Here is a 15,159-nt window from a genome sequence, read left to right as displayed (position 1 = left end):
GCTTCTTTGGCTTAGCACCAAGGATTAAGGGTAATCTGTGCTGGACGATTTCCTCACTTAATCCTGGCATATCATCGTAAGACCAAGCAAAAACTTCTTTGAACTCTTTAAGCAGGGTGATCAATTCCTCACGTTCTTCAGGAGATAAAGTTTTGCCGATCTTTATTTCCTGAATTGAGGTTTCATCACCAATGTTCACAGTTTCAACTTCCTCATCAAGTGGTTTTGCTCGGCGACTCTCCTCCTGTTGGATCATATGTCTGATTTCAGGGGGAGTTTCGTCGGCATCCTCATCAGAGGGGGAGTCTTGATTGTTATTTTTAAGATTATCAGATTTTAGAGCAGATTCAGCAGATGAAATAGAGACAGGAATGTACTCAAAAGAAGAATCCTTCATTTCATTGGAATTTGAATCATATACATCAACAGACGAATTACCCTCATCGGGGGGTACAATGAACTTTGGACTCATTTTTACAGACTCGATGGAAATGTTGACACCTGCGTCAACTGACTCAGGACTATAAAAGGAAACAGCAACAGATGCTTTATTATGAACAGACTCCAACTCAATCTCGCTTGAAAAGGAAGAAACGTCGCCGATCTCAGGTGAATGGTCATCTATGGTACCTGCATCAAAAGACTCATTAGAAGATATAGACTCTGAATCAAACCCGGAGACTGACACGTATTTATGGACGACTGACTTTTCTGAAGGGATTCGTTTGTACTGGAAAATAACCTGGGGTAGGACTTGAGAAGTCCAGTTAGTCAGAGGTTCCTCAGCCGGGGTGATAAGACGAGTTGGGTCCAGTATCAGCGGGCTCCTGCCAATCACGGCCACAGTCTGTGACCCTTCTTGAAAAAGTGAATTCAGAAGACTCGGCTCTATGTGCTCTGTCCAATCAGCCTCAGACTCTGTCTCTACAATCTGCATACCCACTGGCTCATCTTCTAGCTCAAGATCGAAGAAAATCTCAAACCCCGGAAGCATTTGCCCTGTGCTCTCATCCAACCAAAACTCTGCAAAGCCACAGAAAGGAAAGGCTGCGCCTTCTTTTCGGAATCGGCCGTTCATTTTCAAATCAATGGGTGCCATTGGTAACCCCAAGCCCCGACGACGGTTTTCTGCCCATTTCAGCATCAACTGCTTCATCTCTACAATTTCCTTCTTTGTAGGCTTGTAACCCAGTCCGAACAAACCATTGAATGTTTTGAACACAGGAAACTCGGTCAAACCCTGATGATATTTGCCTAACCCGGCGCCTGGCATATAGCCCTGTCGGCGAATCATTCTGATGACATTCGAATTCGTACTGGTCAGGAAACAAATTTCCTCATTCAAAGCCTCTTTGAAAGTGATCGTAGTCACCTCTAGTGAAAACCCCGTCAAATTGATATCTTCGGATCTTTCCCCAGTTATGTCCGGAGTGATCTGCCCTATCTCGAGATCAGGATCCCCCTTTACCGTTATCACTCTGTTCCTGCGAATGAACTTCAGTTTTTGGTGGAGAGTAGACGGAACAACCCCGACCTTGTGCATCCAAGGACGGCCAAGCAACAGTAAGAATGAAGCTTTAATATCTAAGACTTGAAATTCTACCTCAAAGTCTTCTCCGCCAATCTGTATCTCAGTGACCAAAGTCCCGATTACATCTCGGCGAGTGCCATCATATGCTAGAATACCCTGCTCGGATGGAATAAAATTCTCAGGACTGAACCCCAGGGTTGCTGCGGTGCTTAATGGGCAAACATTCAGTGCAGAGCCGTTATCAACCAACACCTCTGGCACCTTCTTCTTGTTACAGAAGACTGTGATTTTAAGAGGCTTAGTATGGTCTCGGCCCTCAGGAGGTAAATCGTCATCAGCGAATGACAATGTTTTCGCAGCTCTGGCCATGGCTACGAGACTGACAAGCTCGTCAGGTGAGGTATTAACAGAAACTTGTGCTGCATTAAGCTCTTGAAGGACTAGCTTTCTGTGCTTCGATGAGGCCATTAGTAAACCCCATACCGAGATATTAGCCTGAGTCTTTTTCAGCTGCTTTAACAGGCTCTCATCTTCTTCGTCTGCGCTCACTTTATTCTGCCTTTGATTTTCTGAGTTTCTTGCAACCCCTGCCGGGTTTTCTACACTCAATTCTGGTGGTTTGAACACTCGCCCACCTCGGGTCATGTGACGCATATCGTTACACTGATCATCCAGCAACAGCAGTTCGTCTTCGTCCGTTCTGAAAACATAAGGTGCATTACTGACATCCTCTTCAAAGTCCTCCATCCTTAGAACATAGGTGGCTTCCTTTGCTTCTTCCAGACCAACATTCTGAAGCGCATATGACTGGGCTGAAGATGACTCAGTGAGTTCAGCATCGTCAAACGACAGCACATAAGGTTCTTTTTCTCTGAATTCTCTGAGCTCTTCATCGTCAGACTTCAAAACATATGTTTTATCAGATGTAATAGCGCAAATGAGAGTAGAGGGATCAAGGATGGGCTCATCTACAAAGATAGCGTTTGTAGTGGGAGGAGCAACAGCACGGTGGTTGGGGAGAGGATTCTGAGTGATATTCGGCCTTTCAACTGCAAGCTCATCTTTATCGATCATGTTCTGAATCGCGTGCTTCAAGGCCAAACAGTTCTCAGTCATGTGTCCCGGGCCCCTGTGATATTCACAGTATTGATCCCTTCTCCAGTTTCCGGGCAGCGGATTAGGTACAGGTTTGACATCCGGAAGTCTGATCTTCTTGTCTCTGATCAACTTCTTAAGTATCATGGGCAGTGGAAATGGTAATGGGTCAAACTGCCTGAACTGCTTCGTCACCATTGGTCTAACAACTTCATCAACAGGCTTGGCCACTGGTCTGGTATAACTGACTGCTTGTACTTCCTTCGGTTGGATCATAGGCCTCTTCCCCTCTCGGACATCAGATAGCGTTTTGGCTCGGAGGCCCTTAGCAATAGCATCCTCGATCTGGGTGCCGGTCTTAATCAAATGATCGAAATTCTGATAGTGCTGCGGCGCCATGAAGTGAAAGTACTGCGGGGACAAGCTCTTGAGGACCAACTTTATCTGGTCTTCCTCTGACATTCTATGGCTCAGTTGGGCAGACTTGCGCCTCCAGCGCCTAATGAAAGATGTGAATGTCTCCTGAGGATTCTGCTTCAACAGCTTCAGATCTCTTTTAGTGACCTCGATCCCTTCCTCCATGGAGAATTGTTCTACGAATCGGTTAGAGATTTCTTCTAATGTCCTAATCTCTTCTGGTTTCAACCTCAAAAACCATCTTTTGGCTACCCCTATAAGAGACATAGGAAACAAATGAGCCATCTGCTCTCGACTTAAGCCATGCTGCTGGGAAAGAGTGATGAACCATCTGACGTGGTTTCTCGGACACCCAGTTCCATCATATTTGTCATAGTCTGGTGCCTTGAACTTAGGCGGGAATATGGCATTAGGGGACACCAGAAATTCAGAAATATCGAATCCCTTGGACGCTTGAACCTTCATGCTCTCAATGTCACGAGCCATCTTCTCATACTTATCGAACAACTCATTCTCCTTGTTAACCGGAGGGACAAAGTATTCCCCAGCATATTGCTCATCTTCTAGATCGATCTCTACGGGAGAGATGACTGGTCTGGTGAGGTTAGGAGATGTGGCCGGAGGAGGCTGAATGGTGGGATCTTTAGAAGTAGAGACCTTTTGAGTACTCTGGTCTTTTAGATGAGTCACCTCATCTTTCAACCCTGCTATATCTCGACACATATTTCTCAACATTTCCTGTATAGTTATCATGGGGTCCACTGGATCATTAGCCATTTGGTTGACTTCAAAAGAACCTGACAACTCTGGTGAAGATGGTAAAGGTGCTGTTGGTGACACAGTGGGATCAAAATGACGAACAAGTCTAGACACTGAGGTAGGTCTAGACCAGGTAGGTTTAGCTTGGGTGCCCTTTTTTGAAGCGATGGTTGCTATCTTTCAGAATCCTGATTGGAAGTTAACATACTAGATCAATAATCATGAGATAAAGATTCTGAACAAATAGAGAAAAGAGTAATCTTGAAATACATCAACGGGTATGTTAATTTGGAAAGAATCCTCAATCTATTCCTTAAGGTGTTCTTTGGGTATAACCGTTCTTCTTTTGGGAATGAAAGAGTCAGGAACGATAAACATCCTTAATCAAAATAAGTTTCGATCTCAACAACGATCATGCACTCAAAGAATACAGGTGAGATCAAACTTTTTCATCAATGATTTCGATATGATCCAGGGGTAAAAGATATATGATAAACATTGGATCAATCAATGGCTCAGATAATAGACCATGGCCATAAGAATGACAAAAGTAGGGTCAAGGACCAGATCTAAAATCTGAATGATGGATATCAACAACAAGATGAGATCAAGATGAGATGAGATAGCATAAGATTGCTTTCAACAGATGGATCATGAATGAGTAATCCTATGAGATCTTTGGAAATGAATGGGATTTACATCCTAACCCCAAAGGAAAAGTTTTTTAATCTTCGCACATTTTATCAGTGTTACCTGAAGGCATCAATCCTAACCCTAATCTAGCGGAGTGGAGAGAGGATCTCGACTCATGACTTTGTTTGTGTACCTAGGACCGATCGTAGCCATTGAAAGATGGACTACGGCCTAATCTAGACACAAATGGGTAGGATATCCTAAACTAGGCTCACACACGTGATGCACATGTGTTCGTATACTACATGCATGTGTGGGTTAATCTAGGGGTAAGGCCAAGAGTTCCCTTAGCGCGAATCCATGTTCGATATACTGTACCAGTGTCCGGCGTATCAGTACGTGAACAAGAGATCCGTTTACGTACCATAAAGGTACTAGGCTAAGGGTGGAATGCTTCTCTAGCACAGAGGCACCAGGTGATGAAATCCCAGTCAACCATGCTAGATAACACTCCGGGTTCCTAAAATAGGACGTGTGTGCATGTGAGATGCAGGAGTTTAGATGAAAGTGATGTAAGTGTGTGCAATAAGTTCGCGCAATCTATGATGCCTTCAGGTTTTGTTAGATTAAGTTTGAGTAAATGTGATGAGAAAATAAAGCATACAAACTAATCTAACAAGCATAAAAGAGATAGAGTTTTCATGAGCCAGTTGAAATAGATTCAAATGAGTTATCCTTTGGAATTGTAATGAAGTTAGGTTGTCCCCAGCAGAGTCGCCAGTCTGTGGGACCCGATCCCGCGAGAGGGGCGTGGGGCGCGAGCCGCCGCGCTCTCTTCTCTTGGTCTCTCGTACCCACGCGATTGGCGTGTGCCTTTCATTATTGATTTTAATTCGTCTTTTATGTGAACTTGGGATCACTAAGACAATCCGAATTCCACACAAAAGAGACTGACAGAGTCGCCACCTAGATGTGGGATCTAGGACCCATAATTAACCAGAAATCTAGACTCGCTACCTGGTTACAAGAATGGAAGGTATGGGGATTTATCCACCATATGCACCATTCCTGCCCGATAATCGGTCTTCAATTCTAAAAGTTAACTCTTTTAAATTTATTTTAAATGGCTCATTCAACCCTATGTTAATGTGCGAACTAAGTGACATGCATCCTAAAATCTAATTTCAATGGGAATCCTAAATGTGTATCTTGATTTATTAATTTGTCTGGGTTCAATCTAAGTGAAAGTTCTCCTAGAATTCTAATTTCATGGAAAGCCCTAAATGATTTGATTAAGCATTTATAAGAAAATTAATATCCAAAACACCACAATTTGTTGTGGTGCCGACTCGCGGGTGGTATGCCGTCAGACATCCAAGCTGCCTACGTACCCAAGCCTCACTGGGATCAGAGTCGACGTAGTTCGGTGCACCTAAGCTAAGCTACTTATGCCTAACTCAACTAGGACACCGACCTAGACAGAACTGACTGTTTCAACAGTTTTGAGAGAAGTTATTTAATTCAAGTTGAGGATTTTATTATCTTAGGATTTCATCTGAGATGCTATATGATTCTTATCTAAATGCAAGTTGTTCCTTAGACTAATGTAAGTTAACCTACACCATAGTTTACTAGGCTCGTCTTAAGGAATGATTGGGCAACTAGTGTAACGAGACCTATGGCACGGTTGCTATACATAACAAACGTCCGTGATGAGGCTGGACTCCTAACTCTAGGACTCCCTAAAACCTAGGACACGACCTGACACCAGGGTTCCTAAATTGGGCTCTAATGTTTCTTAGATCGGAAACCATGATCCAATGGTTCCGAAAGATACAAGCTGAATCGATTTAAGTTCTTGAGGTTAACGAATTTCAGATTTTAAGGATTTTCAGTTTTTGGGCACTTAAGGAATACCAATGGTTCTAGGGTTCACCAATTTCGGCCCAGAATGGCATCCAAGGGAGGGAATCGTGCGCTCTTTCCTTGTGCAATTTAATACTTAGGTTATAGCATCTTATTGCCTGGCAGATCTCAGGATTTTCGTGGACAGTAACCTCGGAGCCAACAACATGCTATAGCTTAAATATTCAAATTGTCAAAGATCAAGTTGCAATTGGGATACGATTATGGATGCACTGGCCATTTTTCCAGGAAAATCTAAAGATCCTAAAATTTCCGTTTCAATGGATTAAGGAGTGAACATGTGACAGATTTTTAAAGTTCTTTAGGAATTTTTATATGATTTTCAATTAATTTCGAATTTTCCATGGATTTTATCAATTTTAAGCATATGAGTGGTTTTACAAGTGAAATTGTTGCAAACAAATTCGAAATGAGTTGAAATTTTTACAGCAGCAATATGGGAATGTATGTAGCTTACTGTATGAGTTTTGCAGATTTTTACATTAATTTCACATTTAATCTGGATTAAACAATTAAATGACCAGATTGCACAATTAACACAGAAACTAGTAGAAATATAAATCTAAATTCTATGAAATTTCTACAGAAATAAAATATGAATATAAATAGCATGCAGTGAGATTTTCATGAATTTTAGAAATTATTTACTACTGACTTCGGATTTTTCAATTTTCAGCCCAGATTATGAATTAACACTACACCACACATGAAACAAGATCCAAATCACTTGAAACTTTTACAGCAGAAAGAAATGTGAAATATAAGACTTATGTAAAAATGTTATGAATTTTAATGATGATCTGATGTTAGTAAAAATTCTCCCAAAATCTGATAATTTTCAAAGAAAGCATAAAATAATAACCAAACAAAGTCCAAAATTTATGAAAAACTCATGGTAGAATGTATTAGTACCATATTAGTTTTCCATGAAGTTTCATTAATTTTGGAATCCGTTTAATATATATTTTATTTTTCTTGGTCAAAAAGATATTTTTGAAGAGTTTTCTATTTTTAAAACACGCTTTTCGAGAAAATTATGATTTCGGAAAACATCCTCCAACCTTGTTCCGATGTGATGAACACAAGAAAAATTTAAAATTCCAAAAAATAGATCATCCTGAGATGACTATTTTTTCGAATTTCATAATTTCTCAGCCCATATTTTAAATAAAATACCACTCTTCACTCAAACTCGAAAGAACTGTTGATCCAATGCCCGATCTGATCCGATAGTTATGGTACTCTATTTAGATCAAACATTGTATTAACTTTCGGGATGAAACGGATTTGGAAAGCTATTTAGATCATGACTTTAAGCACACGCAATTAATATTCAATTAAATTCAATTAAATGCTTAAAAATCATGCAAAATACATAAAAAATATCAAACGATCCTGAAAAATCCGAGAACAGTGTACTTACCTCTGATGGAGTCTTCGCCGAATCCGAAAGCCGCGGAGTCCGAAAAACCTCGCCGTTGTACGATTCGCCTTGCTTTCTTCTTCTTCTCTTTTTCTTTGCTTTTTATTAGATGAGCCACACTCCTTTTTTCTCCTCCTTGTTTTTGAGAATACAAGCCATATTTATAGCTGCATATAGGAACACTATTTGAGATAAAAAGACATTTTTAATAGCCATCATAAATGACTAAATTTTAAACATGTGTGGTATTGGTAGCCACCATGGGTGACCATGACCAACCACCATAGATGACCATGACTAGCCATCATTGATGACCAAGGAAAGAAGGGAGAGAGAGAGAGAGGGGCCTCCAAAAAAGATTAAATTTTTTTCTTTTGTTGACTTTGGTGTGGGAACATGAGGTGTGGGAACATGAATGGCAACTTTGGAAACAATATAGTTTCTTCCCTGGTGGGTCCCACTTATATTGCATGTGTATGGTTGTAATAATTAGAAATTACTATTTTCCATATGAGAACACATGGGCTGCTGTTGTGTAGAGAACAAGCTTGCACGTAAATGCAAATCCAAGTGGGTCCCATTTTTCTCAAGCTTGCACGAATTGGTCAAGGCACTCCTCCAAAAATTCCACTTGTCCAATTGATATGTGTAGCCAAATCATTTCCTCAATATAATCCGGATCTTCCAATTAATGGGCCACAATGATAATTGACCATGCTTTCTAATTTATTCCATAATTTGATCCAAACCGTTCATTTAATGGGTAAGGGGGAAAGAGAAAGAAACGACCAAGGGAATCCAACAAGGGAAGTGAACTAACCAAATATGGGGGTGGTTTTACCAAAAATAAATTTCGATTTCCTCCCTCTTGCTTTGTTGATTTCAATCTCAACCATTGAATTTAGGAATTTCACTCTTCTTTGTTCTTTATCTAACCTTTGAAATGCTTGAAACTTTCAAAGAAAAATAACGGTGTGACGTTTTCAACTTGGACCCAAAAAGAATTCTTAAATATTTGGCCTACTAAGATATCTTGAAAATTTTGGATTTTCTTCTTTGATCTTGACCATCCAAATTGGAACCCACACACAATTTTCTACTTAGATTGTTCCACAATTGCAATTTTTCGTAAAATTTCATCCTTTTAGCATATTTTCCTCGGAATTCCCTCAATATAAACCTGAAATACCAGAAACAAAGAAAATACCTTAGTAGTACGGCTTTAAATGAGAAAAATAAATGCGCTCATCAACATGTTCATGGTGGGCCCACTTAGTGGGTACAAACTCTCTCTCGCCTGGCTAATATAACCATTCTCAACACTTGGCGAAAAGAAAATGCGGAACATTGCAGAATAGATCGGAACGATTGAGAAAGCATAAGGGACGAACACGGGAATGAAAAACACTAGACTCCGACAACATCACACTAACTTCTTTGTTGATTAAAACGAATCAAAATGGGGTGTCTACAATAGCGAACTTGGGTCCGATCAAAATGGGGTGTCTACACCAAGCAGCGTTGGTTTTTTCGTCCGGGTTGGTTTCGGACCAGGAGTGCGCTCCCGGTCTTTGCGGAGACGAGCCGTGGCGAACCAAGCAGCGAGTACCCGAGTTTTAGCGAACTAAGCAGTGAGTACCCGAGTTTTAGCGAAGTGGGTTTCCAACCAGTGAGTACCCGAGTTTTAGTGAACTGGGTTTTCAAGCAGCGTTGGTTTTTTCGTCCGGGTTGGTTTCGGACCAGGAGTGCGCTCTTGGTCTTTGCTGCGACGAGAATTTGTATAATTGATTAGATCCATTATCATATGCATTCTTGTATTATAACTTGTTAAATATAACTCATGCATATGTTGAGGGGGAGTAGTAATGATTAAATTGTCTATCTAATCCTCATAGAGGTTCCTCCCACCTGTCTAATCAATTTGGTTTGTCATCATAAAAAAGGGGGAGATTGTAAGCCCAAGGGTTCCCCATGGGTTCATTCAATCATCTTGTTTTGATGATTAATAAATGCAAATTGATTAGTCGTTTATGGATTAATTGTTTGCCTTGAGTGTTGTGCTATACACAGGGAATTCATATGTCAATCCATGCTAGCACACACCATTGTTGGCCTATGCTTAAAGATGAACCAAACACAATGGCAAAGGAGCTTGGAACATACTTGGACCAATCACACCTTGGAGGACCAAGGAGAAGTTCTACACAACCATCTCAAAGCATTGAACAAGCAAAGGAAGATCAATGAAGGCCAAAGCTTGTGGATCAACAACTTGCAAATGAGATTGAACCAAATGGTGGCATCATCCTTTGAAGGTGTCAAGCAAAGAAGCTCAACCTTGAAGATCCCAAAGCAAGCCATGCACTCAAAGAGAAGATCAAGCAATGGCTACCTCAAGAGTTCATTCAAGAGAGTGGTAAAAATGGTAGATTGTATCACCTATCTCTCTTGTGTTTTCTCTTATCAAGGCACATCTTAAAACCCCTAAAATATGTTTTTCAAAGAGACTAACACACCCTTTAAGGACTTAAATGGATAAGTGAATGGCCATGGTGGTGTACCAACATGTTGGGACCCATATGGCATTCAACACAAGAAAGAACAAAACAGAGTTCCGAAGCAACAACCTGGACCAGCAACTAAATCCTATCAAAACTTATTTAAAACATTTTCAAATATTTTTGAAAATATTTTTAACAGATAGCTCTCATTTTTCTCATATCCGTAGAGTATAAGAACATCGAAATCTGACGAGAAATGAGGGAGATATGAATTTTTCAAATGAAACACTGTTTGCTGGAAATCCAGGCTCGGAACTCCGAGAATTATTCTCGGAGCTCCGAGCTCGGAACTCCGAGAACATTCTCGGAGCTCCGAGAAATCGTCCAGGTTCTAAAAATAAAGGCTCTGTTTGGATTCTCGGAACTCCGAGAATTTTGCTCGGAACTCCGAGAATTTGCTCGGAACTCCGAGAAATGTCTCGGAACTCCGAGAACACTATGAATTCAAAAAAATATAGCCGTTGTTGTCCAACAGCTAGTTGAATTTTTGACCCAGTTTTGACTGTTTTGCCCCCAAACGGTCACATGGAGTTGGGACACCATATATACCCATCTAATGGGTCTAAAACAAGAGAGGAACATTGTCCAACTTCAACAAACCATAGAAAATCATTTGTGAACTATTTTTGGTTAAATTCTCTCACCAACCAAACTCTTTATGCCTTGATTTGAGAAAATCTTTTGAGATTGGTTTAGGCTTAAACTTGTTTATTCTTGAGAGCATCTTTGGAGCTTCAACTTGCATTGTAGCCTACATAGAGGCAAAGCTTTTATCTTCTTCTTTATTTTATCGGTGGCAAGGGCATCCGTGTTTAATTCCCTTGGGAGAAAGCGCTTAGAACTCGGCGGAGAAGGAGAGTCATTGTAAAGGTGGAAGGGCATCCTTATCTAATTCGCTTGGAGTGTAAAAGCCTCGGAGCCGGGCGTCGTGGAGGTCTCAATAGTGGAAATCCTCAAGTGCGACCTTGAGTAGAGTGGAGTAGGCCGTTTGCCGAACCACTATAAATCTTTGTGTCACTTGTGTTGGTATTTCTCTATCTTTCTCTCCCTCTCACTTTCTTATTTATTTGTGCTTGCATTCTTACATATTTGGAATTGAGTGAGTAGTTAGCATTTTGGTTTTGATTGAATATTGGTACCTTGCTAACTAGGCTATAAATCACCTAATTAAGTTTGCTAATCAACAAGGGTTTTTGAACTTATATTAATTTGTAATATTGTTTAAGTTCAACTATTTCAAACTTAATTAAACAAGGGATAAGTCTTGGGTGAAATTTTAGTAAAAGTTTTCAAAAGGTAAAAGTTTTATAAACATCCTATTCACCCCCCCTCTAGGTTGCCAAACCAAGTCACTACTTGGATTTTAATTGGTATCAGAGCTTGGGCTCTTGATTAAGACCCTAACCGGTTAAGAGTTGAACGATCAAGTTTTTTTGGCAACTTAAAAGATGGGATCTAGACTACCTATTTTGGATGGTTCGGATTATGGATCATGGTTGATCCATATGAAGACATACTTAAAAGGTCTAGATAAAGATATGGTAAAGATAATTGAAAATGGATTTATTTTAAATACTAAATCTAAAGGATTAAATGAATATAATAAAAATTTATCTTTATTAAATACAAAAGCCCTAATTGCAACATGTTGTGCATTACCACCACACATTTATGAGAAGGTATCCTCATGTACTAATGCTAAAGAGATTTTAAACAAACTTGAAAAATCTTGTCAAAGTGAAATCCTATGCTTAAGTGGAATAATTGAGAAATCTAATGAAAATGCTTTGGAAAATATTGATTTCACATTTGAAGAACTACATTATGCTTTTCAAGATTTGAATAAGAAACTTGAGGATCAACTAACTAAGAATTCAAACTTGAAAAATAATTTAGCTAGTATTCACAAGGAGTTTAGGTCACTAGAAATAGACCATGCACATCTTAGTGAAGAGAATGAAATGTTTGAAAATAATTTTATCGAACTAAGTGAAACCATTAAATCACTAAGAGAAGAAAATGAACTCCTTAAAGAAGAAGAAGATAAAATCAAGAATTCCTCATCTCTTGAAACAAATAACTTCAAAATGGAAATCAATGATTTGAAAATCAAGAATGAGAAACTTGAGTTGGAAAATTACAAACTACAAGAAAGTGTAAAACATAATTGCCATCATGACCATTCTTGTAGATCATCATGTTCATCCCGTCCATCTACCTACTCATATATGTCTTGTGATTTTTGTGGTAGATTTGGACATTACAAATCTAAATGTATGTTTAGATTTGTAAAAAGCAGTAAGTTTGTTTGGGTTAAAAAGGACTTATCACCTAGAGCAAACTTGCTTGGAACCAAGATAGTTTGGGTTCCAAAAACCCCAACATGATATGTATTGTGTTTATCTTAGATTAGGGGATGTGCTTTAATTTTATATCATATGAAAATTTGTTTGGATACAATATACTTGTCTTGCTTGAATGCCATGTATCCATATTTTGTGCTTCAAATGATCATCCTTGAAAATCCAAAGTCTTTATGCTTGAAACTTGATAAGGCTTTGATATCTTGCACTAAAATGTTATATCTATTGGAAAAGGTCCCCTAGATATTTTATGTTTAATATCTAGTTGATATGTGCTTCATGATCAAATCATTTGTGACGAAACAACCTATATATACAATATACTTATATTGTTTGACTTGTATGTATCTATATGTATTTTTGCTAAGTGCACACACTTTGACTTAAATCTTATCGCACTTAGAATATGTCTTTCATCCACATGACAACCACAATAGAGCATTAATGTGAAAACCATAAATTGTGCTTACAGGATATTCAACCACACCTTTGTGCCCTTGTGTTCAAATTGTACTCACAAGTATATCATCATATTTGAACATTATTTTGGTAGTTGCTAGAAGCTAGGTTATACGATCTATCACATCTCTCTAGCAAAACCAAAAAGAGAAGAAACCCATAGGTTTAAAGACTTGAACTTAAATGGAAATTTTTTTTGGCAATTAAATAGTTTTTGAGTGAAAGTTGTGAATATGCCAAAATATTATTCTTTAAACTCTATTTTCCTTGGATCTTTCCCTAGAATCACAAAATGATATAATATGTAGGGAAGTTGAAACATGAATCTAGATTCAATGTATGACTTGAAATGAAAATATCATAGATATCTAGAATCATATTTGGGCATTTACTCACTTGAGTAAAATTAAAATTCATTAAGGTGGTTGTATACATTAGATTGTGATGGGAACATGTGCCTCCCACACATTTTTGGTTTTCAATAGGGCTTATGCACCTTGTGCCTAATGCCTTGTCATTTTACATGTGGTTGTGGATGTGGATGTAATGTTTGGACCATGCACATTATGTGCCATGCCATTTATGTCCAAACATGGTAGATTATCCATGGAAACCTTGATGATCATATCTTTCTCATAAGGTATACTCTCACCTTCATGAATCATGGATGTCTCTCTAAGACATGGTATTTTATTGACCATTCTCACTATGTCTTAGTCCTATAGAATTGAACTCAAATTGGTACATACATATTCTATAGTTATCACCCCTTGTTTGATAATATCTACACGTATGAGATGTTAAACCTTAATCCTAAAAGTCACTCAATTGGTGCCCTTAGCCTTCTTAGATTCTAAGAGGGAGATGGTACATTCACCTTAATTAAAATATCAAACAAATTGGCCTTGTGCCAACATCTCAAACATGAATAGGTATACATTTATATGTGATCTCCCTAGCTAGTTACGAATGTTACATGCTTAGGGAAGTAAAGCGTGAATTTGAAAATATGATATCACATTTAGGGGGAGCATGAGCCAAAGATTGAAAATCTTTTGTGCTTTGCATGTTTATCATGATGAGCTAAACTATGGCTATCATTTTATCATGATAAACCGACACTTGGAGAGTAAGTGTCATTGTAGCCCAAGGGTTGAGTCTAACATGTCATCTTTTGGAAAATATATCCAAAAACCTTTGGAGTCTATGCAAGGACATCCCTTTGGATTCATGCATTGCATGATTCATTTTCAAAGGGGGAGCTTAAAGGTAAATTTGTCCTTAGTTACTTATCATATGATTCCTAATGTGGTTATCACCTCACATATGATAAGTTCACTCATCTGGAGCATGATTGCTCCATATGGGGTGTTCGGGCTTGTCTTGTACTTTTATTTGTGTTTTAGAGTTTAAGACAAGAAGCCCATAGCCTAGGTCTTAGTGACATATTCTTCTAGGCTTTTTGACTTATCTTGGATGGTCTAATATGATATCATCTATTCCAAGAATAAGTTTTGGTGGCCAAATATTCCATTGTCATATCTTTGGCCTATTATGTCATGTCATGCCTTAAATCTTAGATTTATCTAAGGCCAATGACAAATACTAAGGGGAGAGCTAATTGTTGCTATCTTTATGTTGATATGGATCATTGTAAGATGCTTACACTATCCATTCAAGCATTTTCCCACTAATTATGCTAAAAATTGCAAATCATTAGATTTAAAAAAAAAGAAAAGAAAAAGAAAAAGAAAAAGGGGGCTTATCATGCTAAACTTTAAACTTGCTTGTTTTCTTTCATGATAAGTAAAATATAAGCTTTAACTTGCTAATCTATTACTATATTACGGGTCATAGGGTAGATTTATATTGGATACTAAGATACACCCTAAAAATTTGTGCTAAAATTGAAATGTCTCTTTGTTTTGCCAACATAGGCATGATTTGTTTTGTGATTATTCATTTCCTATGTTGATTGTCTCTTATCATGCC

The 15,159-nt window shown here is 38.6% G+C and overlaps 2 protein-coding genes across 2 annotated transcripts; both read right to left on the bottom strand.

Moving 5' to 3' along the window:
• Positions 1-443: 443 nt before the first annotated feature.
• On the bottom strand, positions 444-2,063 carry LOC143856790 (uncharacterized). Its single transcript, XM_077367073.1, has 2 exons — positions 743-2,063; positions 444-630 (listed from the first exon to the last, which is right to left on the bottom strand). Exons 1-2 carry the CDS (start codon positions 1,997-1,999, stop codon positions 622-624), a joined length of 1,266 nt encoding a protein of 421 aa, XP_077223188.1. The 5' UTR covers positions 2,000-2,063; the 3' UTR covers positions 444-621.
• Positions 2,022-7,979, bottom strand: LOC143855996 (uncharacterized). The gene is made up of 3 exons (XM_077366037.1): positions 7,785-7,979; positions 2,167-3,990; positions 2,022-2,026 (listed from the first exon to the last, which is right to left on the bottom strand). The coding sequence occupies exons 2-3, from the start codon at positions 3,818-3,820 to the stop codon at positions 2,022-2,024; spliced, it is 1,659 nt and encodes a 552-aa protein (XP_077222152.1). The 5' UTR covers positions 3,821-3,990; positions 7,785-7,979.
• Between the last annotated feature and the right edge of the window lie 7,180 nt (positions 7,980-15,159).

This window comes from Tasmannia lanceolata, unplaced genomic scaffold (assembly GCF_043159265.1).
Source record: "Tasmannia lanceolata isolate RefF3 unplaced genomic scaffold, GAP_Taslan_0.1 ptg000023l, whole genome shotgun sequence".
Taxonomy (NCBI): domain Eukaryota; kingdom Viridiplantae; phylum Streptophyta; class Magnoliopsida; order Canellales; family Winteraceae; genus Tasmannia; species Tasmannia lanceolata.
This window is presented reverse-complemented; position numbering and strand designations above follow the sequence as displayed.